We start from the raw sequence: 23,711 nt of genomic DNA, 5'->3' as shown, positions 1-23,711 counted from the left end.
AAGAAGCACAGAGCGAGGGCGACAGAGAGAGAGAGAGAGTCGAATCTGTAATCAAGCGCGGAGCGAAACGTAACGTAGGTCAGAGTCAACGAATTTGACAGCGGGTCTAATGAAGCAGCCACTGGTAGAAGGAAGGGCAGGGAGTTGGAGTTGGAGTTGGAGCTGGAGCTGGAGGAGGCGACAGCACTGATTGCCAATAGAAACAAAGCAACAACAACAAAATTAGCCCCAGGTCAAATGAAGTGCGCGTTTTTGATGGAGCTGAAGCTGAGCTGTGCAGCTGCTCCACTGTGATTAAGCAGCGCCTTCAACTGGATGACGTTGTCGAAGCCCAAGTCGAAGTCCATGTCGATGTCGAGGTGCCGGTCAATGGTCAGTGGCCAGAGGCAGGCAGCAATAAAAAAGTTGATTGCGCTGTCCAACAAAGTTGCTGCGAGTGCAACTGCTGTTGCTGCTGCTGCTGCAGGCAGTTGTTAAATCAAAATCGTTCAGTTTCAACGAGCTGTGTACACTTAAAGAAAAAGTATGTTGACTATGATCTTAGCTGTGTGAGAGAGACGATGCAGACGATGATAGCTATCAATCTGATATTAATATTATTATCCAGACATTAAATTGTCTATTAACCTATCTCATCATTTATATATATTAAAATTCTTATGTATTTATTATGTGATTATTATATATAATCTATATATATATATATCTCATATATCTTTTATATATAATAATTGCGAAATATTTGGTAATTTATATCCAGTATGTAAATATGATTAAAAAATGTACAGGGTATATATATTATAATTCTTCTAGCGTATATATAACTTAAATACATAACTTGACTTTTATGCTTATATCTGCTTGGCATATTGATTTTATATACATCATATGTCACCTACAGCATTATTTCCAGAGCATTCAATTCGTAGCTTGCCAATAAATTCATTATTTACCTGCCACATTATCATTTACAGTGTATATAGACAACCAATGCCTCTCGTATACAAGTTTAATTCTAGTGTATTAAGTCTTCGTCAGTTGGTAATTATTTTTCCAAATTATCTTTCTTTGTGCTGCTACTCGACATCTCTTTTTGCTGTGTTGCTGCTGCTCTTTTATTATATATTAAAAGCTGATTTTGTTGTTGTTATGACAACGGCAAAAAAAACAAAAAATAAAGAAATAAATTCAATAAAAAATTGATAGGAAATTGGGTGAAATTTGCAGCTAGCTTTGGCCTGGCTCAGCGAGTGGCTCGAGCGGGTAACTGGAAACGCCTGGAATTGGAGTCTCTCTTGTTTGCAGCTGGTTCATTGACTGCTTAACAACTGATGCAACCGATGCGAGGATTGTAATTAATGCACATGATATTGTACACTTTGGTTTATGATGTAAGCCAACGGTTGATTGACAGATTGACGGACAGCAAATACCGCTGCACAGTTAATAATTGATTAGACGCTGCGAGTGCAGCCATCGATCAATTATGAAGGCGTGGCTGTTAAATGAATGAAAAGTGAAAAGTGGAAGAGATTTCTATTGTCGCTAACGAGCTGAATGGGAAAACAGCATTGCTAGCGGATACACACACACATATGTATATATATGTGTATATAGAAATATATATATATGGGAAATCGGTTTGAGCATCTCAAGTGTGCTTAAGACACATCAGCGACAGCTGTCAACGCGTCTCGCAACTGCTCAGAAAACATACAAATTTATTGCATGCCTCAGTAGAACAAAAACAAAATCGAATTTTTGGCATAAAAAGAGAGCACACCTCGTACAGAGTATTTATAGCCAAGACGACCCTGGCTGCCCTTAAAAATGCCGGCAGAGCATAGTCCCGTCGAGAGATTGCGAGGTGCCTCCTGTCGCTCCTCAGTTATGCGGTCGAGCCAAATAGAAGCAGAAAAAATAAAGAAAACAGACAAACTGTCTGTCCCTCTGCCAAATGGCCAACAATCGGAAGTTGCGAATTGCGGCCAATCAATAGAAATCGTCTAGGGAAATGTCAAGCGTCTGCATTTGCAAACAAGGAAGTCATTTCTATGCATAGTTCCGCTGCACAAACGGATTTAAGCCAAGTCAACTTATCTTAAAAAGTTTTCTTTAAAGATACTTTTGATCTTAGGAAGTTGTCTTAAGACTCGAACAGCTCTAATGAGTTTAGGTAGAGTGTTCTCTCGTTAAAACTGGAATGAATAAGAATAAAGTGGAAAAAGCAGAGTGAATAATGAAATTCTTTTAAGGAAAATCTAATTTGATATTGCAGAAACTTTTTTCTTTTATCCCTCGATTTTTCGCTCCTCTGTCTGTTTTACTGTCTTTCTTTATCCCACTCTCTCCATGCATATTTCTATGCCAGTCTTAAACCCTTTGCCCCTCCGTCTATGAGTCTCACTCGCTCTGATTCTATCTTGATCTCTCTTTCTCTTTCTCTCTTTGTCTACCTGCACATCTGTCTGTCTATCTCTATTACTCTCTCTTTATCTGGCTCTCTATACTTCATTTTCTGCTCTCTCTCTCTCTCTCTTTTTTCTCTATTCCTTTTTTATATATTTCTCTCTATCTCCACAACTCTCTCGCTTCTTACAATCCACAATCTACGTTATTCCCCATCTCTCTCTCTCTCTAGTCATCTCACTCTTTTTATTTGTTAATTTATCCTTAATCAGTATATTCTTACAATTAATAATTCTAATAAATAAGTTGTTTACACAATTTATATTAATTAAGGTTTAAATTTTCTTTTCTTTCCAGGTAAATATGTCAACCAAATACATCAGATTCGTTATCTTTAAAGGGCAGCGTATATAGCGCTGTTGTGGAAACTTCTTTCGTATAACAGGGGCAACAGGTTTTTAGATTTCTGCAATTTTCTATTTCTATATTTCTTTTGTATTTCCGCTACTGTTATAACATAACTGTTATTACACACTCCACGGAGAGGTCACACCCGCTGCTGACCTTTGCAGCAACTCGAATGTAACCAAAAAGTTACTCGGCCATAGCAAAGAATTCTCGGCACTTCAACGCATTCTGTTTTACCAGTTTTTAATTAAAAAAGTAAAAAGAAGCAGAGAAGAACCCACAAAAAACCTATATACATATATAAGTCTTTCCTCAACTTTAATTAACAACTTCCTCTTGGTGTGCGTCTTCTGGCTTTCATAGCCATAGCAAATGTAAATAATAATCATTATTATGATTTATTTGCGACTCGTATGCAGCGCACATTTCTGACCCAAATCCGAAAAGAAACGCTGACAACATTGACCCATTTAGGCAAAGGCATAAAACTGACCAACAAATAACGTTGTTAAGACTTAAAAAGTTTTTTACGTGTGCTCAAACATAAACAAAGCAAAAATCATGCGAATTTCTTCTATATATATTCGGATGTATTCCTCGAAATTAACGGAAAATTTCTGATGGCATTAATCAAAGGGGAAGATCGATTGAGTCCATAAAGCGCACGATTGAAGCGCATGTGGCATTAAAATTTGTTTAAATTTAGTCGTTCCTCAAGTTCAAATCAATTAAGTGAAAAACGCGCGAGTGAAACTATTATTAAGAGTGCGAATTTTCTTATAAACAGTCTACGCATGAGATACCTTATCAGAATTTTTGTGATATATTTATAAACAATGAGTCAACATAGTGGAAAAAAATTAAAGGAAATTAAAAATAATTTTAAAAAAATGTTTTTTTTTTTTTGGAAATTTAAACTACCCTGTACAAGAAATGATTTTTTTTAAATTAAAGCAAACTCATAAGAAATGTTATACAATGAGTAGAAGTTTTTTAAAAATTAAACTTTTTATATACCCTGTTAAACCAATATATACAATGTATATGGCAGAACATGTTGACTAAAATGTTTTATATATTTTTAAAAATATTTTATTAATTTAACTGATATCTTAAGCAACTTGCTTGACTCAAGCAGGTAAAAATATATTTACTCCTCGAAAGCATCAATTCGATTCAGTTGGAAAGGTTAGAAAATGTTCTATATAAATCATATTCAATATGCATTTGCTTCTTTAATATATAATAGTTACCATAGCTATAAATAAATATTGCTATATATAGTAAAGGCAAAAGGGAATAAGAGAAATATATCTTAACTATGAATAAGCAGCTTTTGTTTATTTTTGTTATTTGTTATTTTTTATTTTTGTTTATATTTTTTATACTGTCTTGTTTTTCTGAGTCTCTCGCCTTTCAAAATAAAGGCTGACTAGGCAAGAGTGATACTATTTTCATTAACTATATTTCAGCAGCTGTCAAAGCTTTGCTTTGGGTGAATCAGCTTTACACTGTCAAATAAATAATAATTAATAAACTACTCACTATTATTCACTATATGAACCAGCTGCCAAAGCCCAAACAATATATAAGCTTCCTTTATCAATTCATATTGAGGCATACTCTACGCCGTAAAGCGACAACTTTTCAAATTCATTCAAATTCAGCAACTTTTTCTTTCGCTAAATGGCAGCCAGTTAAATAATATGTTTGTTTAATTAAGCTGCTGCCAAAGAAGTGAAAGTGCACAATGCACATCATGTCAAAAATATCTAACAACAGCAGCAACATTGTGACATCGGCTGCAGTCGCTAGCTGTGCAACGATGCGTATGCGTAATAATTTTGTCTCGAAGCGAGATAAGCTGCGTTCGTCGCTTGTTAAAGTGAAAACTGCACAAAATGTTAACAATTTTGTTAATTTTTTCTTAAATTTTAGTGAACGCTTAGCGCTGGGGTAATGGAGCTTACTTAATTACGTTTTATGAGCATTTATTGGTGCATGCACATAAAATCAGCGATCTTCAAGTCAAGTTGTTGGTTTTTGGTGCGCAAAGAAGCGACAACGAACTCAAGTGCATTAACCTTAACAATCAGCATTTAAGTGCCCGCAACAACAACAACTGCAACAAGGAGTAGCCATGCGTTTGGCGACAACAACAACAAACAGTTGGCCTGGACCCTGATCTTCAAGAAACCTGCAACACTTGCAGCCTCCGTTTCAACATCAGCATCAGCCTCCGACTCAGCCTCAGCGTCAGCGTCTCTGTTCACAAGAAGCAGCAGCCGCATTCAAAGCTTTTTCAAAAGCCAGTTTAGCGAGTTTCGATCGACAAAGTCCAGCTGAGTGTGGTCAAAACGTGTTAGGGTTTATCTTGTGAGCCAACTGCTAGCCAAGAGCCAACTAGCTCGCACTGCCCGCCAGTGCCCCCATGTGTTTCCCAATTAGTTGGAGAGGCAAATTTTTCAAACCAACTTTGAACTGTGTTGAGCATTGTCTTCGTATTTGCTTTTATTTGACTTCACGTTTCATAAATGTAAAAATAAATACAAATAAAATAAATGCGTTGACAGACACTTTTTGTGGCCAATTTCCATTTAATATTTGTTTATTTTTTTCTATTCACTTTTTCGCTCGAATTTCCACTTTCAGTTTGTGCTTTTTTCTTCGTGCTTTCTTATGGAAATTCATTTGACATTTTTATTTACGAGTTTCGACTTTTGCGCCTCTCTGTCGGCGTTTGCTTTTTGATTTGCTCCGCACTCAGTGCAAAAGAGATGGAGTCACTCAGAGAGAGGGAGACAGAGACTGACAGTTTGTCTGCTGCTTGCTCCAGTTGATATATGACCTGTCTGAAGCGCCTTAAGCGTTTAGTTTGCATCTTATAAATCGCATATGAATGTCAATTTGGGCATCAGATTAAGAGTGAGCGAGTGAGTCCGAGAGAGAGGGAGAGAGCGAGGTTGTTTAAAAAAGATTTAGTGGTTTCATTGTATGGTTGATGTTGAATCTAGAAAGTAAATGTCTTATATCGTAAGAGCCATAGTTGGACTATTATCAAACTGTTGAAATTTTCATTTAAGGGGCATGAGAAAATGTTACTTAAATGATTGACGCTCGAAACAATTGTAAAATAAACTTTTTATGGAGTTGATGGGATAAGCTTAAAAATAGTTTATTAAATTATATAAACCATGGCATATTTAATTGATAATTTACAAAGATCTTAGTGAAGAAATTTAATATTTTTGGATAGCCTATAGAACAGCTGATGAATATATAATAAGAATCTTTTAAATATTTAAAAGATAGTCCTAAACCCAACTCAGTTTCCAGCCAAGTTTTTACTTGCTTAAAATTAAATCCAACTCAGCGAGATATCTCAATAAACAACTTCACGGTTTGTTAATGGAAAACGATGTTAATTTTAATTACAAATATGACATTACGAGTACTTTCGAGTATTGCATGTCTAATTGCTTTGCGCTTCGCGGGGTTTTTAGATTTTCAGTTTGTATTTTTTTACTCGATTTTCGTTAGTTTTCATGACGATTGGCAATTTATTGTTTGGTTTTGCCTGAAGAGATCTAATGAATGCTTCAATTTTTGTATGTTTTCTGCATTTTTTTCCGTTTATTGTGTAGAAAATTGGCAGCAAATCGAAAAATCAAAATCAAATTTTCGCAATATTGCAACCAGCCGAGTGAATGGTATGGATTTGTTACGGCCTTGACTAAAATCTGTGTCTAACCGAAAAGAAAACGTTTACAATAGACTCGCTGACAGACGACGACGACGACGGCGGCAGTCTTACGTAATTGTCAATAGCCAAATTCAAATATAAAAATAATAAAAAATAACAAAAATTAGGTCAAGTTTTTAACGAAGGAATCCAAAGATATCGATAAACAAAGCAAATCACTTGTTCTTGCACACACAAATGTATTAAAAAAAACCCTGCCCAGCCTCAATGCAAAGCAAATTGGGACAGAAGTAAATAAACATCAGTTGGGACATATAAAATATTATGGCATAAAAAACAAATCGTAATAAAACGAGAAAATGAAAGAGGAATAAAAAACATTTTTAATGGCGCAAATATTTATCACAAGCCAACAACAATGCAACTCAAGGAAAAACATATTTCTGCCTTTTTTGTGGTCTCTCTGCAAGGCTGCACTTACCTTGCCCAGGTGTTATATAAAACTGCAGCCGAAATGGCCCAAAGGAAAAAACTTAGCTTTTACTAAAAGTAGGTTCTAAGTTGGTTTCCCCTGCTCTCTTTTTGGCCACTTGTGAAGATGTTTTTTGGCTAAATGGATTTTTGTGTGTTTTAGTTAAAGCCAGCCAGGCAGTGGGTGGGCGTGGGTAGGTTAAGGGTTACGTGTACAGTGAATGAGCTTTTGCGTAGTTTGCAATTTGTGGTTTCCACTTTAGCCGTGCAGCTCCGCTGGCCGAGCTGCCGGGTAATCGATGCGCTTTTTGCGGTAGCTAAAAACGGCATAGCTGCTGCAGCTGAGCTGCAATTGAGCTGCAGAGCAATTTGTAACTGAACTTAAATGCATTGAACAGGTGATGTACAAAACGTTGAGTAATATGCGAACGTTGTGGTAGTTGTAAGGAGTTTCAAGACTTATGGAGAGAGACTTATAAAGAGAGAGGGACACTAGAGGGAGATTCAGAGAGAGATGGAGAGTGAGAGAGAGAGAGAGAGAGAGAGGAAGGGAGTTAGGTAGGTAGGGAGTAGGGAGAAAGATGTAGAAACAGAAAGATAGAGCGAGCGCTAAATATATAGGGTTGGTCTGAAGAGAAAGAGAAAAGAGAATGAGGAATTAAAAGGAAAGAAATAGCAACAGTCAGAAGAGGAAAAGGGTGAACAGAGTGAGAACAAGAGGAAAGTGGATGAGGAGAATGATAGGATGAGAGTCAGTAGATAAAGCGCATAGCGATACAGAAAGAGAGGTAGATAAGGAGAACACAGAGCTTGAAGAAAAAGAGCGAGAGAGACAGACAGAAATACGTGAGTGAGGAGAAATAAAGAGAGAGATAGATTATAGTATTTAGTTTTTGACATTTAATATTCCTTTTATATGTCTTACTCTCTCTCCATCTGTTCAACTTCCTGCTCAACACTCTCTGGCGTAAAGCTTATCTTTTCTATACTCTCAAGATCTGCGCTCTCTTTTATATAACAATTGTCACAAATAGTTTATATATGGGCATCATAAGGAAACTATAACTAACGCTAATTGCGTTGATCGTTCATCGCCGCGAACTGTCACTCAAGTCCGAGATAAACACACACTCACACACTCTCATGTGTAATTGCTTCAATTATTTTCATATTATTATGTGTTAAAATGCTTTTTGTTCAGTATTTTTTCACAGTTGCGCATCCCCCGGTTGCTCCCGCTGCCCGCGCGCTCCCACTTCTTATTCATTATGCCCTGGTCTGTCCGGTTTGTCTGTCAGCGTGCCTCACTGTGGCCATACGGGGAGTGCTCGCTAAAGTGTGCTCATGTTCATTAACGCCAAAGTTGAGGCAATTGTCGTCGTCGTCGTCGTCATCGTCGTTGTCGTTGCTATAGTTGTAGCTGCTGTCGTCTGTCCGCTGTAATCTGAACGTCGAGTATCTCAGCCCCTTCGCGCCGCTGTTGCCACTCATCGTGTTCCATCTGTTGGGCCTAGCGGCAATAGCTGGCATATTCCATGGCCCATTGTAAAGTAATGCGCCTCATGTCGTGGACCTGAACGTGGACTCTCTAACCTACGCTTTGATTTGCCTCAAATACCCTGCAAACATGGGCATGGCCAAATGCAGTTGTCTCACGAATAGTTTCATGTTTCTTTGCATTTTTCAACTTTAAATCACATTCAAGCGCTATGGTTAAGACAACGATTAATTAAGACTCTAATCATATAGTAATTAATACAGGGTATCATTGTGATTATACCTTTAAATTCTTCGGTTATTGTTGTCTTTTGATTTTTGGTTTCGTTTGGCTTGTCAGCTGTCAGCAGATTTTTATTTTTACTTCATTTATTTTCGGGCATGGAAAGTGTGACATTTTGATTAGTTCATATACATATATATATATATATATACAAATACATATATTTATTACTGTCTTGGCTTGCGATTGAACTTGAGGCGCTTGTGGGTTAATAAACGTCAAGGTTGCGCTTAAAAGAACGTATTGTACGCGAAATTAGTCGAGTAAGTTTTTTTGGGAGAGTGTGGAAAATGGGAAATAAAAAAGTGTAAATGGAATAACCTTTGCGTCTGATGATTTGAACAGAAATATGACACAGAGCTCTACTTATGACTGACTGACTGATTGATGATCAAACTCTTTCAATTGAAAGTCACTATTTATGGCCTTCTGCAAATTTATGACTGCTGCCTAGATGCTTGGTTGCTTGAATGATTGACTTAGTGATTGGCTGATTGATGATATCTACAGACTATTCCAAATTCTTCTACAGTTCTAGTATTCCATTCAAATTGAAATCTGTTAACTTATTTCGAAAAATTTGAGCTGTTTACGTGCTTGATTGACTGACTGATTGACTGATTGATGATTAGCGCACTCTCCAAAATTTGTAACTGTTCTCGTATTCCATTTATTATAGAAATGAAGAGTCAAAATGGAATGTTAAACTTATTTTGAATTAAATTTAGCTGGTTATTGATTGATTGATTGATGAATGCTTCTCAGGCAGTTTTATTCTTTTAAAAATACAAGTTGAAAAACGGAATGGATTAGATTATTTTTTTGTGATGCCTGCATGCTTGATTAACAATGATTGATTGATTGATGAGCGATAGGTTGTCCAAAACTAATGCTAGCATAAATGTTTGCAGTTTCAGTGATTGAATGATTGATCATAACCCTTAATGCGAAACTTCTCTCACGCTAAGCACAACTTGAAGTTAAAAGCTAAAAAAGCATCTGCCCATAAATGCATAAGCTGACTAATTGATTGATTGACTGACTGACGGACCGACAGCTCTTGTATTTCATTTCAATTTCTAAAGAAAGTTTCAATTGTTGATTTCCTTTCGTTTGTGAAGCGAGTGGGCTGAAGTCTTTTAGCTCAGCTTAAATTGATACATCAACAACTTGAGCACTTGCCACACACGTTGATCAATCATGACGTTTGTGTGTGCGTGTAACTGATATTTCTGCAGATGCTGCCCACAAGCTACGTTTTGTTGAGGCCCGCTTTGCGGTCGATTAGTTACTCGACTCATCTTACACACACACACACACACACACATTTGTCAGCCTGTTGCCAGCCCTTGCTGCCACGCCCCCCACCCCCTCCTCGCTCTCTTGGTAACCGCAAGGCGCACACAATTGACATTTGATTGACTGACAGTTGTTTGTCAGTTTATTTTTTGACAATTAGGCGGCAAAGAGAAATTGCTTTCGATTTCGATTACAAAAAAAAAGAGCAGCAGACATGAAGAATGCTTCAAGACAGTGTCAAATGTCTCGCAAATTGCCTTGAATAAAACTTTTTATATATAGCCTGATATATTGATTGAGAAATTGTAAATCAAGTGTTATTTTTACACAATATTTACTATTTCTGTAGGCGCAATTGGGATTCTAGTCTGAGGGTCTCTTTTTATTGTCGTGAGTTTTGGTTTTTGTTTTATGGAAATATTGAGCGAATGCTTTTTCAGAAACTGGGTCACACTCGACTTGTGATGGTTGAAGAGCTCGAGAGAGAGAGAGAGACAAAACTAATTAGATGTTGCGCAAATATTTTCTAATGAAATTATCAAGTGGGCAGCATCAACAACAATCAACTTCTCCTTCTTCTTCTTTGTCTTCACCGATCTTTAGCAGCTCGCAGCCATCAAAGTTTTATCATAAGCCAAAGATCATTTTGATGTTGCCCAATTTTTGTATTTTTTGTTTTTATTATTATATATTTTTTTATGGCTTTTATGATGGCTTTTTAAATGTTTGATGTTCTAATTTCGTGAGCTCAGCGGGCGGTAGACATTTTGACTTCATTTATTATGTAAATTTCAACTCAAATATTAGTTTTATGGCTGGCTATGATCAACATATCAATTGCTAATAGTTGTGTACAACTCTTTTAACATCTTCAAATTTGGATATTAACATTTGCTAATTTTCACAGCTTGGCTTGGTTTCCAGCTTTTGTATCTCAATGCAAAATCTGTCTCGGTTCAGTGAACTTTACAAAAACAGATGAATAGAGCTGATCTCTTCTGTTGAATTGAAAACATGTGTTTTTTCTGACTGAGCTATTTATTTATGCTGCAAAAATATGGCGAAAAAAGTATGGAACGAAGAAGCAGTTTCTCAAGGCTTGAACAGGTGTTTGAGTATTTTAATCAAGTTTATTTATTATGTACGAATATATATCTAACTCTTTTATTATGTTTTAAATATTGTTTTAAAATATTTCTGCTCTTTTTGATCGTAAGCTCGTTTGTTCCATCAATTTGGGGCCACACCTCAGCGTCTCAAAATGCTGTCTGCATTCGCTCTGTAGGTAAGTTTTTGCATGCCAAAGCAGCTCAAACCCACCTACACAAAGCCACGCCCCTCTAACTCGCTCGCTGCTTCTTAACTGCCCACAGTTGATTTAAGCTAAATAAATAGGCTGTTGGCTAGAAAGAAAACATCGAATTTCGATGCGCTTTGCAACAGTTTCATTTCGCTTCCTGCTCAAAGACGACGACGACGACGAAGACAGAGGTTGTCAGAGCTATTAACGAAATTGGCAATGCGTTGCAACTGGCAGCTGGCAGGCGCAGATACCAATGCAAATACAGATAACGAAACAGATACAAATACAGATGCAGCTGCAGTTGCAGATACTTACAGCTAGATATTACTCAATCAAAGCTAAAGACTTCCGTGACCGTCTATGTCTATATTTGAGACAGTTAGAAGGAGAGTGAGAAATGCAGTCAACTGTCAAATGGGAGGGGCGAACAGGGGGTGGCTGCTTAGAAACAACAACAGCAACAACTGCAGCAGCAGCAGCAGCAGCAGCAGCACAAGGCTAATTGTCATTTTCCGACAACAGCAACAACAACTACTACCCAGGGGAGCAGCCGTTTGAATGCACTTTTACTGCCGCGATTTACGATTGTTTTCAACGCTGTGTCAATTGAGCTCCATAAAGCATATGGACACCAAGCTCGCCCCTCTTAACTTGGCTCAAATAACAAATGCCGTTAGCCCGCTGCACTTGTTATTCTTTTTGCTTTTTTTTTTTACCAATTTTACTGCCAAAGCCACACACAGCAAAAAAGTCGAGCCGCCCAGGTTCACATTTTGCTGTCCATTGTCTTTGTGCAGTCAGCCCGCCAGCCAAAACTAAAAGTGTGTAGCCGAGCTCCGGGAAACTGAGTTGTTGAAACTGAGTGTTTGTAGAACGGAAGTTATTAAAATTGTTGTTTTGTTAGCCAACTCTTGCAGACTAGGCGACTAGGGGCCTGTGGGTGAGAGTGGCAATCGCACATTTCTAGTGCATTGACCACCATTTGCTGCTCGATTATTACACATACGCAACGTGCGCCCAGCCCGCAGCTGTCGCTCGTTTTTCTCTGTTTTTGCCTATGGTATTAGGGTTTATATGTCACGCCTAGTATTGTCGTTGAATTGTGTTTTTTTCCTTGTGCTCAAATGACAACTGTTGCACGGCGCAGGTTTTTGCTTGTGCATAAAAATAGATTCTATTATACCCTAGACTGTGCCATGTTCTATGAGAAAGGCAAAAAATGTATATAATTCGATTTAAGGTAGCATACTAATATATCATTCAAATTTTATTTATAGTTCATTCACATTTTATCTTTTTACACGCAATTTTAGAACTTGCCATAAATTTATAGCACTTTATAGCAACTGACAAATGTATTAATTTACAATACTATGCATCAAATTTATTGAAATATATTTATAAGTTGCTATAAATTTATAGCACTTTATAGCAGGCTCTAAATGCACCATAAATAATCAAACATCGTTCACAATGAGCACAGCTTAACAAAGTTTCGTATTCTTATATGCTATAAATTTATAGCAGTTTATAGCAGCTTCCAAACTCACCAGAAATAGCTATGCATAATTCATATTGCGCATAGCTTAGTTAAGTTACGTTTTTGTATTTGCTATAAATGTGTAGGATTTTATAGTAAGTAGTTTTTATTGATATTCCATATTCCAGCTCGTTAATGTTTTATAAATTTGTCTTCATACATTTGCTATAAATTTATAGCACTAGTTAGAAGTTATTTAAGTCTTTGGTTTATGTTTTTTTAGTATATTGTATGTTTTTTCGTTTCTACTAACAGTTCCTAGTTTACGGTGTGAAAGGGGACATAAGCCTATTTATGGCATTTTCCGCCCTAACATAAACTACAAATATTTCACTACAAAATACCTACAGCTTAACACTTGTCTGGTCTCTCCTCGTCAAAACACCTCCAACATGGATGACTTATATCCGCTTGACCAACCGCCAGCTGCGCCGCCCCCTAACAATTCTCCAATGCCCAGCCTAAGCTCTTTCAAGCACAACGCTGGGTACTTCCGCTCCGCAGTCGACACTCGACAGTTGTCGCTGTTGAAATCTATACGCGATTAGCTGACATTTTGCCTAGGGGTCATTACTTAGGGGGCTGGGGTTACTGGGTCAATAGCTTATGAGGTCACATTTGTTCGGCTATTCGCAGGGCGTCGGATGGGAGGCGTGGCTAATTATGTTAGCTGTGCGCTTAGTTGGCTTAGCGCTAGCTAGTTAACTGGTTAATGCCCACAATACAAAACTTGTAGCCACGCTTTGTTGGGCCTAACCAAATTATGAGGCATGCGATTTCTGGCCTGCTTTTGCACAAAAAGAAGCAAATAATAAAAAACAAATATATGTATAATAATAATAATGAAAATTCTAGTAATAATGAAAACTAAATGAATTTTACTTATGTGTCGTGCCAGCGCCAAATTAAATGTAACAGAAAAAGAAATGTTTATAGCATGTTGTTCGTTGCCGACTCTCAGCTATTTTTGTGATCGGCTCTTTTTTGAGGGCACCTTCTTTTTCAATTCTGGGCCACGCCAAATGTTTGTGACAAACGATGTTGTTGGCTTTGACTGCGCTTTAACCTGGTGTGCTGTATGATTAAGTGCCATTTCCCCTTGTCGTGGGTCAGTTATGGCATATACCGAGCCTACATGCGCCCAGCTTGAGTTATGTGGCCCGAATTTCTTTTGCGGATTCACCCGAAATTTGAGCCTTGCATGCACAAATGCAGTTGCGTTAAAATTATGGCGTATTATTGTGGGCATAGAAAGCATGTAATGGGCTTCGACAAGCAAGCCATAAATGGGCTTGTTTATGTGCGGCTCTAACAAAATTGTACATGCTACGTAAGCACTACGAGCACGATGAACTGTGCCATAAAATTGACATATTACGCTGTAAATGAATGATAGATATCAGCTTCCATATAACTGAAACGATCAGAAATATCTTACAGCTCAAATGGTATTAATTTATTAACTTAATATAAATTTATAGCAATACTCAAATCTGTCAGAAAGGCTTGTAAATGTCTTCAAAATGTACATGCCTTAAATATGTACAACGTTCAGGCTTGCTATATATTTATGGCAGTTTATAGCAGCTCGGGAATATGCCATAATATATTTTAAATGCCATACCAAGCATACAGCTGAAGTGGGAATAACACTTCTGGCTTGCTATAAATTTATAGCACTTCCAACCACGGCGAGATCAAAGACCCATAATGTGTTTTTTTACCCCCAAAACATCAATGTGTCAAAAATGCTTGGCATATGTGAGCTGATCCCAAACAAATCAATGAATCGCTGAAACAATAGACACAAAGACCTTTTCCATAAACCTTACACGTGATGCCTCAAAGCTTCCCATTATGATCTACAAGTGTGTACATGTCCGAAAAAGCAAAGACCAATGAGAGAAATGAGTGAATATTTAAATTTCAATTTGTGATACAACTTTTGGCATTTTGTGGCACTTGAGGCGTCAGAAAATCAAAAGAAAACATTTTAATAAATCAAAAATCCGAACAATAGGCCCAGTCGATCGATACGGAATGGTGGACAGGCGGCATTTTGACATGCTGCGGGGCAGACCCAACGAGAATTTACCATGATGTAAAGAATCGAAAAACATCTGCCTTGTAAAAATTGTCAAGTAGCTAAACCATTTAAATGGCAACACTCCCGCGGTTAAAAAAAATTTGGCATTTGCTGCAAGGTTTCGTTGCTCTTTGCTCATTTTGGGTGAATGCGACTGAGTAAAATAAAGAAAAAAAATAAGTTTATTTACATAAATGCGATTTGCCTAGTCAACGGTAAAATTGTATAAAAATCTTCCGTCCGGCTGATTGCAAGTGTCAAAAGTCAACAACAAAATGTCACGTTTTCTCGTTTTTTTTTCTCTCTCTCTCGTTTTGTGTTTATCGACAGAAGAAGAAGAAACGCAATTGACATTTATTAAGCAAACGAAATGCACTTGAAAAACGATGCATAATAATTTTATTGTTTTATTTTTTTTTGTATTTTTTTCTGTTTTTTTTGTGTTTGGGGAGTTGATTGAAACGATTTTCTCGCGCTTGTCAAAATACAACTCGCTTGTGAATTGACAAATTATGCACATAAATTTCCTGACAGTTTTATTGCCATTAAAGTTGCGTTTGCCTCGATTTTTCTCTTGTTTTTATCGTTGTTTTTTTTTTCGGGTCCAAAAGAAGCGACTCAATTACTTTGAGTGACCAATTCACTGGCAGTCTGAATATATATATATTTTTTTTTGGCTTAGGGACTGCGACACTTGACGTCGAAATTTCAAATAAATTGTTTTATATTTAGTTTTCATGTTTTGGGTCAGCAAAAAGCGCTGAAAAAATGTTTAAAGAATTATGCAAGAGCTATAATTAAATTAGGATTAGGGAAAGTCAAGAATAACCTAGATTTCAGCATTAGATAATTATGGCAATTGATATTGATTTTTGAAATCGAATCACACTTTGAGCAAGGTCAAGCCAAAGCGAAAAAACCCAATACAACTGACACATCTTCGTGGACTTGAGAGCTGTGAAACTAACATTGAAACTGACATTTGAAATTCAATGCCAACGCATAGGAATTGCAGATATCAATGAGCATATGAAACACTCAGTCAAATTAATCAAATGCTCATGCGCAGTGGGCGTCTAAGCAATGTCAAATGTATTTTAGCCCAAATATAGAATTTGCTATTCAATTGAAATCAAAGCAAGAGACAAAGAGTCAATTGTGTCTGGTAACTGGTAACTGGTAACTGGTAACTGGTATTTGGTATCTCTGCAGCTGGCTTGAATGTGGCCCACCTTCTAAATAGCTTTGACAGCTATTTTTAGTCATAATTTGACAGCCTTGCAATTGGCCTGTGTCTCCGGTGCGGAGTTCAAAAAACTTTCGCTTATCAAATTACGCCAGACAATGTGAAACTTCAGCTAAGAGTCGGTCTGGCTGTCTGGCTTATGCCATTTGCTCTTTAATGTTGCCCAACGCCGCTTTCTATATAAGAAATTGCGAAAAGCCACTGAAGTAAACCAGCTCACAAAACTGCATTTAATGACAGGCTCCCAGACGATGACTAGCTACCAAAAAATTAAAAGCCAAAAAAAAACAAATTTACTATTGAGCTTCACCCACCGACAGGCAAGAAGAGGCAGCTTTTAAATATATTGCAAAAAATCCAAGCGAACCCAACTCCCATCGATGCCATAACAACTGTCAAGTTGATCCAAGAGTCAGCGTGGAAAACGAATGCTGTAAATTATGATTTTATGACAGAAAACTTTTCAAAAGCCAATAAATTTTCCAGGCCATGTCAAAAAAGACCTAAAAGAAAAAACACAAAAAAAAAGTATCTATAAAGAGCTGAAGGAAAAGGTTAAACATAGGAAGTAGACAAGTCTTGCTTGGAACTAACGCAGTGGCACCTTGAAATGTGGGCAACAGTTAAGTACACTGCAAAAAAATGAGAGTAATTGAAGGATTTAAGAAAATAATGAAAACCATTGCTTAGAGAAGTATAAAAAATGAAAATTATTAAAGCAAATAATTAAATAATATTTATGCACAGTTTTTTAGAATTTTTAAATAGAAAATTAAATAAATATATTTAGATTTACAATTTTTTAAATATATTTATTATGACTTGAAAAAGAATTTATTTTTTTAGAATATTTTCCACTTCAAGAACAGCCCTCTTATACGCTCAGTGTATTCACCTAACTGTTAACTCATTATGTTGCTATTCATAGAGAAACTTGTGAAGCGCAGCGAACTTGTGCGCCCGCATTTTGAGGGGTTGCTGCGACCCCTAAGAAAAGGGTTAGGATTATTATGCATATCGCTGAATGCAAAGCCCAAACACACACACGCACTCAACTGCCTGTCTGACTGACTTACTGTCTGTCTGTGGCTGAAACGCCCCCAACACGACGAAATGCACACACAAAAACCTAAAGGGGCAGCACACAAAAAGCCAATAATTGGCCATGACTTTTTGGTTACCAAGTTGCAGGCCAACCGTGTTGTGGCCCACAAGTGCATAGGCAGGTTCCTGCCTAGACCAAACCCTTCGTATACCAAAAGAAAAAATATTAATAAAGTTTGGGGCCTTTTGATGATTTGCCGACAAACACCGCCTTGACAATGAAAACTGCTAAATGCCGTTGACTGACATTCGAGTTTCTTCGTGGGGGGCCGGCTTTGAGTTAGTTATGGTTATGTTTTGACAAGTCGTTGAATACTTTTTGTACATAATACTCATTGCGAAATAGGTGAACGGGGTATATATGGAAACTTTGTTTCAGTTGAGCCAACTGAAGAGCATTAGAAGACTTTTAGTAAATTTCTTTAATATTTGCCTAAACCATATCCTTAACAGCTTAAGACTTCCTTATCATTCCAATTTTGTTAAAGATCGAATTGAAATATCATATGATTGCTTTCATCACTTTACAGGGTATTTCGTACCTTGCATTTCCCAACTTTTCAACTCAATTTTTCATACATTTTCATGGTTTTTAAGAGGGAAACATTTGAGCATTTTGTTTAGGTTGTAGCAGTTTGATTTTTTGTTATTTCTTCGATTGGCTGCCGTCAGGGGTTAAAGTCAAGGGTTTAACTACGACCATCGGTTCAGTTTTAGCATATAATTAATGTGTTTATATTGTATTTTGATATTTTACTTATGAAATTCAACTTATTTTCTTTGCAGTTACCCGAAAACCACAACAGCAATAACAACACAAATGTTGTGCGACCCGCAGATCTATTGCCCAACAGCTGGTTATCAATAATAATTCTTTTTGGCCGGTTCCATAAGAACAACCAACCACTAAGCAACTCCCTGAGTCGACAGCACTCACTGTGCCATTTTGGATAACATTGGACAGAGAACGCCCACACCCCACACACACACACACAAAATACACCACGCACATTCACAGAGATATAGCTCAGCACGATGTTGGATCGATGTGAAATGCCGGTAAGCAGCTGAAAAATGGTTAAGAAAAAGATATTTAACTGCAGTTATTTTATAGAGTTATAAGAACATGAAGTTATTTTAAATATCTTAAGAGATAAAACACTAACAGAAAAAACTTGCGAAAGTAGAAAGTAGATTTTAAAATATAAAAAAAATATTTGATTAAATATTCAAAATAATTATTAAATTCTAAAGACTATTTGGTGGATGAACAAAATAAGAAAATAGGCAGATATGATATAAGTCTTTAATAAAAGAAAATTAAATTCTAATTATGGAATTATAACAAAATCAGCATAAGGAAGAAGGAAACATGAGATTTAAGTAAGATGAAGGCGTTCTGTCTTTTATTTGAAAATTATAATTTATATAAAATATACTTAAATTAAATAGGTTTGCTTGCATTTGGCATGAAGCTCATTTTATATTAAAGTAAAGCATAATTTTGCAGATTTTTAGACGCGCATAAAAGTATGCAATGAATTTTACAGAATAGGTCTTTTAACGAGCAGCCACAAAGTATGCAACAATAAAATTTGTAATACTTAGACGTGCTTTCTAATAGTAAAAATCAACTGAAATAATAATAATAATCTTTATCATTATAAATTTATTAATTAAAAATGAATACCTTATCTTTCACAGATACAATTGGACAACGAGAAGCTGCGACGCGATGTGCGTCTGTCCGGCTCGCGTTTGGACCTGCCACAGCTGTGCACAGTGGGCCGTCGGCTCGACGGACACACGAACAGCAATAGCAACAACAACAACAACAATAATGGCAGCAGCAGCCATGTAAACGAGACAACAACAAACACACAGATTGGCAATGGCAACAACAACAATTTGGGCTCCCCCGTTTCCTGCTCGACCACAAACAGTGGCAGCGGCAACGAGCGCGGCTCCTCGACCAAATCAAACAGCAGCAGCGGCAGCGGCAGCTCCGGCAACTCAGCCAGCAGCACGGGCAGTGCCGAGCTCAAATGCAATACGCCCATGACACCATCAGGTGGGTATCGCAGCTCAGCTAGCCGTAGGTGGGGCAGCTTGGGCGCTGGACTCTTGTCAACATTTGCAATGTTTGCGTTTTTAGTGCGTGGGGCTCATACGCATCGCTGGCATCGAATGCGAATTAGCAAAGCTCACGCTCCCTGAGCTCTGAGCTCAGTGCAGGTGGGCGACCAGCGGAGGCTGGGCATTAATTAATTTTTATATACAAACGAGGTCAAGGTCGCAGATCTGCCACGTGGGCTAGTTTGCAATTAATTATGCTGCAAAGCAAGGCGGAAGGCGAACCTTGGCTACATGAAAAGGGCATTTGACTTGAGTGAAGCTCGAGAAAGTTGTTAGCTGAAGCAAAAAAATATAGAGATTATAATAATTACGTTTCATATAACTCACTCGCATCTTCTCCTTACCCATTTAGAGCTTGTCAAAAAATATCGCAATTATTTGACTGATCTGGAGTTCGAGGAGCTAAAGGTTTACAAAGAGGTCTGGTATTTTGGCCAGAATGCCAGCAAGAACTACAAGCCCGCCCCGACAGCCAACACCACAAATCTGGGCTATGACGATGACAATGGCAACTACAAGATCGTAAGTCGATTTATATAATAACGGTAAATTGAATCACCTTCGCTAACCGACCGCTTGTCGCCTGCTATCTAGATTGAACACGATCATATAGCCTTTCGCTATGAGATCCTGGAGGTGATTGGCAAGGGCAGCTTTGGCCAGGTGATCAGAGCTCTCGATCACAAGACCAACACACATGTGGCCATCAAGATAATCAGAAACAAGAAGCGCTTCCTCAACCAGGCCGTTGTTGAGCTCAACATTCTGGACGAGCTGCGCGAAAAGGATGCAGATGGATCTCATAATGTTATACACATGCTGGACTATACATACTTTCGCAGACATCTGTGCATTACCTTCGAGCTGATGAGGTGAGCCGCACCTAAATGCATATAAATTTGTTGTTTATTTAGCAATTTGCTGGCGCTGTGACGTCAATGGCCTCTCGATTGGCTGTCACAGCGTATTTCTTGCCTAACTTGCCAATTAAAAACGCGTATTCCACGCATTTTCCTATTAACATTCCACACGAATTATATAAATTTATTCGCAACTTCTGCTCTGCTGCTCTTCGTCTCTTTTTGCTTTATTTGCCCTTTGCGTGCGTTGCGGCTATTAAAGGACATGCCAAGTCCTTTTCGGCTCTGACAAGTGCCTAGCACGCATTATGCCGATCCTCTGTTGCGCTTCTTGCCTTGGCAACCAAAGACCCCCTCTCCAACTGCTCCACAATTAGCATGTGTGTGTGCCCCAACTATAAATAGCCCTGGAGAACTTGCTCATATTCGAGTCGATTCTATTATTACTACACATGTGTGTGTGTGTGGGTGTGTGTGTGTGTGTGTGTGTGTGCTGTTGTCTTTGTGCTTTCGATTTTGGCTTTTCTTTGCTTTTATGAGCTCGTCATAAATCTCTTTGCGTTTTCTTTATTAATGACGCCCATAAAACTCAAGTGATTTGCCATAATTATTTGACAACGCTTTTTAATTGTTTTAATAGCTGCGCTTAGCAATTCGTTTGTTTATTATAAATGTATTTATTTATATATATACATGTTTATTTTGAGCCACATTCACATCAGGTGTTTTTATATGATTTGTTTGGATTATATGGGCGAGCCTTGCACGCACTGCTTTATAGCTACTAAAACAAAGAAGTTGTTTACTTTTTAATATAAATTAAGTTAATATATTCTTGATTGGTATGAGAGAGCTCAGCTCTATACAGCTAGAACCATGTCTATTACGAAAAGTAAAGCTAAAGACTTAACTTATAAATTTGTCATAGAATATGATATTGCTATATATGGTATATATGTTTAGACTATATTTAATGTTCTACTATATGTTTCTACAACTATCATGCTTATGACTATATATATATATCATGCTATATATAACTAACTATCTTGTTCACCTTATGTGGTAAGCATTTGCCTGGCCCTGACGCTCATAGCTCTTCATGAGTTCTGCTTTCAGACTGACTTTGACTCAATCTGACACGTCTAGGCATCACTCTTTGCATACTCATTGTCAGCATAGAGAGCTCTACAAGCAGCGGAGGCGCACTGTAAAGAGAACAGAGCTAAATAAATGTTGTCTAGATAAAAGAAGGTTTGGGTTCTCCAGTAACTAAAGCGAAGCAAAGCAAGCTTAATATTTTTCACGCTCCCAATCAATCTCAATCTCAAATTTATATATATATATATATATACATATATATATATATATAGAAAAAAAATATATATATATATATCTATAAATGAAATGTATATATATATATATGTCTCCAGCAGAAACCATTAAGCAAATGATGTCAATCAGACGAATCATTTGGCTTCGCACAAAGCTATCAAACACGAGATATAATCTGCTTCAGAAGCCTCACAAAAGACACATTTATCTGTACACATTTGTCGTTCCTTTAGATCCCTTTAATATATTGAATTTATCTAGTTTAATTAACGTTTGCATAAAATGCTTCGATAAAATCGCAGCTTTAACAATTTAGAGGCAATTTGAATGCAGCTGCCAGCAGATGCGAGTAAACAAATAAATTTCTATTTTAGTTTGCCTGCCTGGCAGGCCACACACACACACTCGCTGCACACACACTCGAACTGGCAGGCAACGGAAGTGTATGCACAACAAACCGCAGGCGCCGCCGCGCAGCTATCAATTTCAATTTAAATATTGTGTTGCCTACTTTTGTGCTGCCACGAGGTGGGGCTGGCTGCATTTGGCTGCGTGCAGGTTGTGCCGGTTGGACGGGTGTGCGAGCGTGCGTGTGTGTCTATAGATATTTACCTGTTGTTGTTTTGCGATAAAATCGCAATCTAATTGATAGACAGCCAGCCGCCCCATATCAGGTGTTGATGGCATGGACTCGCTGCTGCATATGTCAAAGCTTAGACAGCTGGCAACGCAAATATGGCAGCACGCGATACCAAAAAAAGAAGAAAATATGACAGCAACGAAAGGCAGCAAAAAATGAAAGCAAAGTTTTACAATTTGTTGAAGGTCATGGTTTCTTAGCCATTGACTTGTTTGCCTTGTCTTCAAGCCACGCCCCCTTGCCATGTGTCTTCTGCCTAGTGAAGCTACCTACCTGGCTGCCTGGCATTTCCGTTTAATTGGTCTTAATTGCAGTTAACCCGGCTTGTTGCGACATTTCGCAATTCTCTCGATACGAGATGCCTTGCAATGGCTTTAAAGCACGCCATCTGGCGGCCGCTTGTGTCCCCACATATCGAACAACAATTTAAATAGCTTACCATGCAAAAAGTTAATTAATTATTTTGGTCTTTTTGGCACTAATTAGCCGCGAAATAGCTGCTCGACTGCGCACTTTTAGCGTCTTTCGGTTTGACCATGGAAATATTCAGAAGTATTCAGAGGGGTGGGGCAGGAGGGCTTCAGGGTAAGACAATCGCCTCGTTGCCGGCAAAGTTTAAAGTTTGTTTTGAACGAGTAAACAAAATTGTGCGGCCAAGTTTAACGTAATTAAATTTACGTGCACGCAATTGAATTTTGCCCATGTTAATTTGTTTTTCTTGCCCTCCTTTTTGGGCTGAAGCTCGCAAATTGAGTTAGTTGATTAAGTGGATTAGCGCTTGATTCACGACCTGCCGGAAATAGCAGCGAAACTTGTGCTCTATGATTGATGTAATAGAGACGCAAATGGAGCGACACGAATGCAAATTCTTATAGGTTTTAGGTATTTCACATGAACTCAAGCTCAGCTAGTTTCCATTTCAATTGACGTCAACTCGATGCGCTGAGCATCGCTTGCCACAGAAATTCTCTAATTTTTGCGGCAATTGCAATTAGAGCATGCATTACTTTTGCTTCTTAAACTTCTCTAATTGGCAGGGCTTAGTTCTAAAGGGCCAAAAAAAATAAAATAAAATAAACATACACTCAAAACCGCCAGCTGATTAGCCTAATTAGCATGTTTTTGCTGCGGAAATGCTGACAGGAAAAACTCAACGAATTTTCATAGTAAATTCGCAAATGTGAAATAGACACAGAGCAGAGGCAGGCAAATAAGTGCAAATATGTAATATGAGTCAGGGCGGGGCGCATGTTAAGGAACAAGGTCCGACTAGACACCGACACACATTTAGATCCTGCCACCTGCCACACGTATTCTTGCAGCTCTCTCGAGTCCATTTGGCGTAACTTTCGAGCGTGTTTGTGCTGCGGACACGTAATTTACAGCGACAG

The 23,711-nt window shown here is 37.8% G+C and overlaps 1 protein-coding gene across 1 annotated transcript in view; it reads left to right on the top strand.

The window, feature by feature from the left end:
* Window positions 1–23,711, top strand: part of LOC111600346 (dual specificity tyrosine-phosphorylation-regulated kinase 2) — a 44,478-nt gene that overhangs the window by 9,497 nt on the left and 11,270 nt on the right. The window contains exons 2-5 of the mRNA XM_023316413.2: window positions 18,136–18,408; window positions 19,054–19,420; window positions 19,838–20,007; window positions 20,080–20,357. Of these exons, the coding sequence (XP_023172181.2) occupies window positions 18,385–18,408; window positions 19,054–19,420; window positions 19,838–20,007; window positions 20,080–20,357 (839 nt within the window). The 5' untranslated portion in view covers window positions 18,136–18,384. The remainder of the gene's footprint in view (window positions 1–18,135; window positions 18,409–19,053; window positions 19,421–19,837; window positions 20,008–20,079; window positions 20,358–23,711) is intronic.

The sequence above is a fragment of the Drosophila hydei genome, unplaced genomic scaffold, assembly GCF_003285905.1.
Source record: "Drosophila hydei strain 15085-1641.00,03,60 unplaced genomic scaffold, DhydRS2 tig00008124-arrow-arrow-pilon, whole genome shotgun sequence".
NCBI lineage: Eukaryota > Metazoa > Arthropoda > Insecta > Diptera > Drosophilidae > Drosophila > Drosophila hydei.
This window is presented reverse-complemented; position numbering and strand designations above follow the sequence as displayed.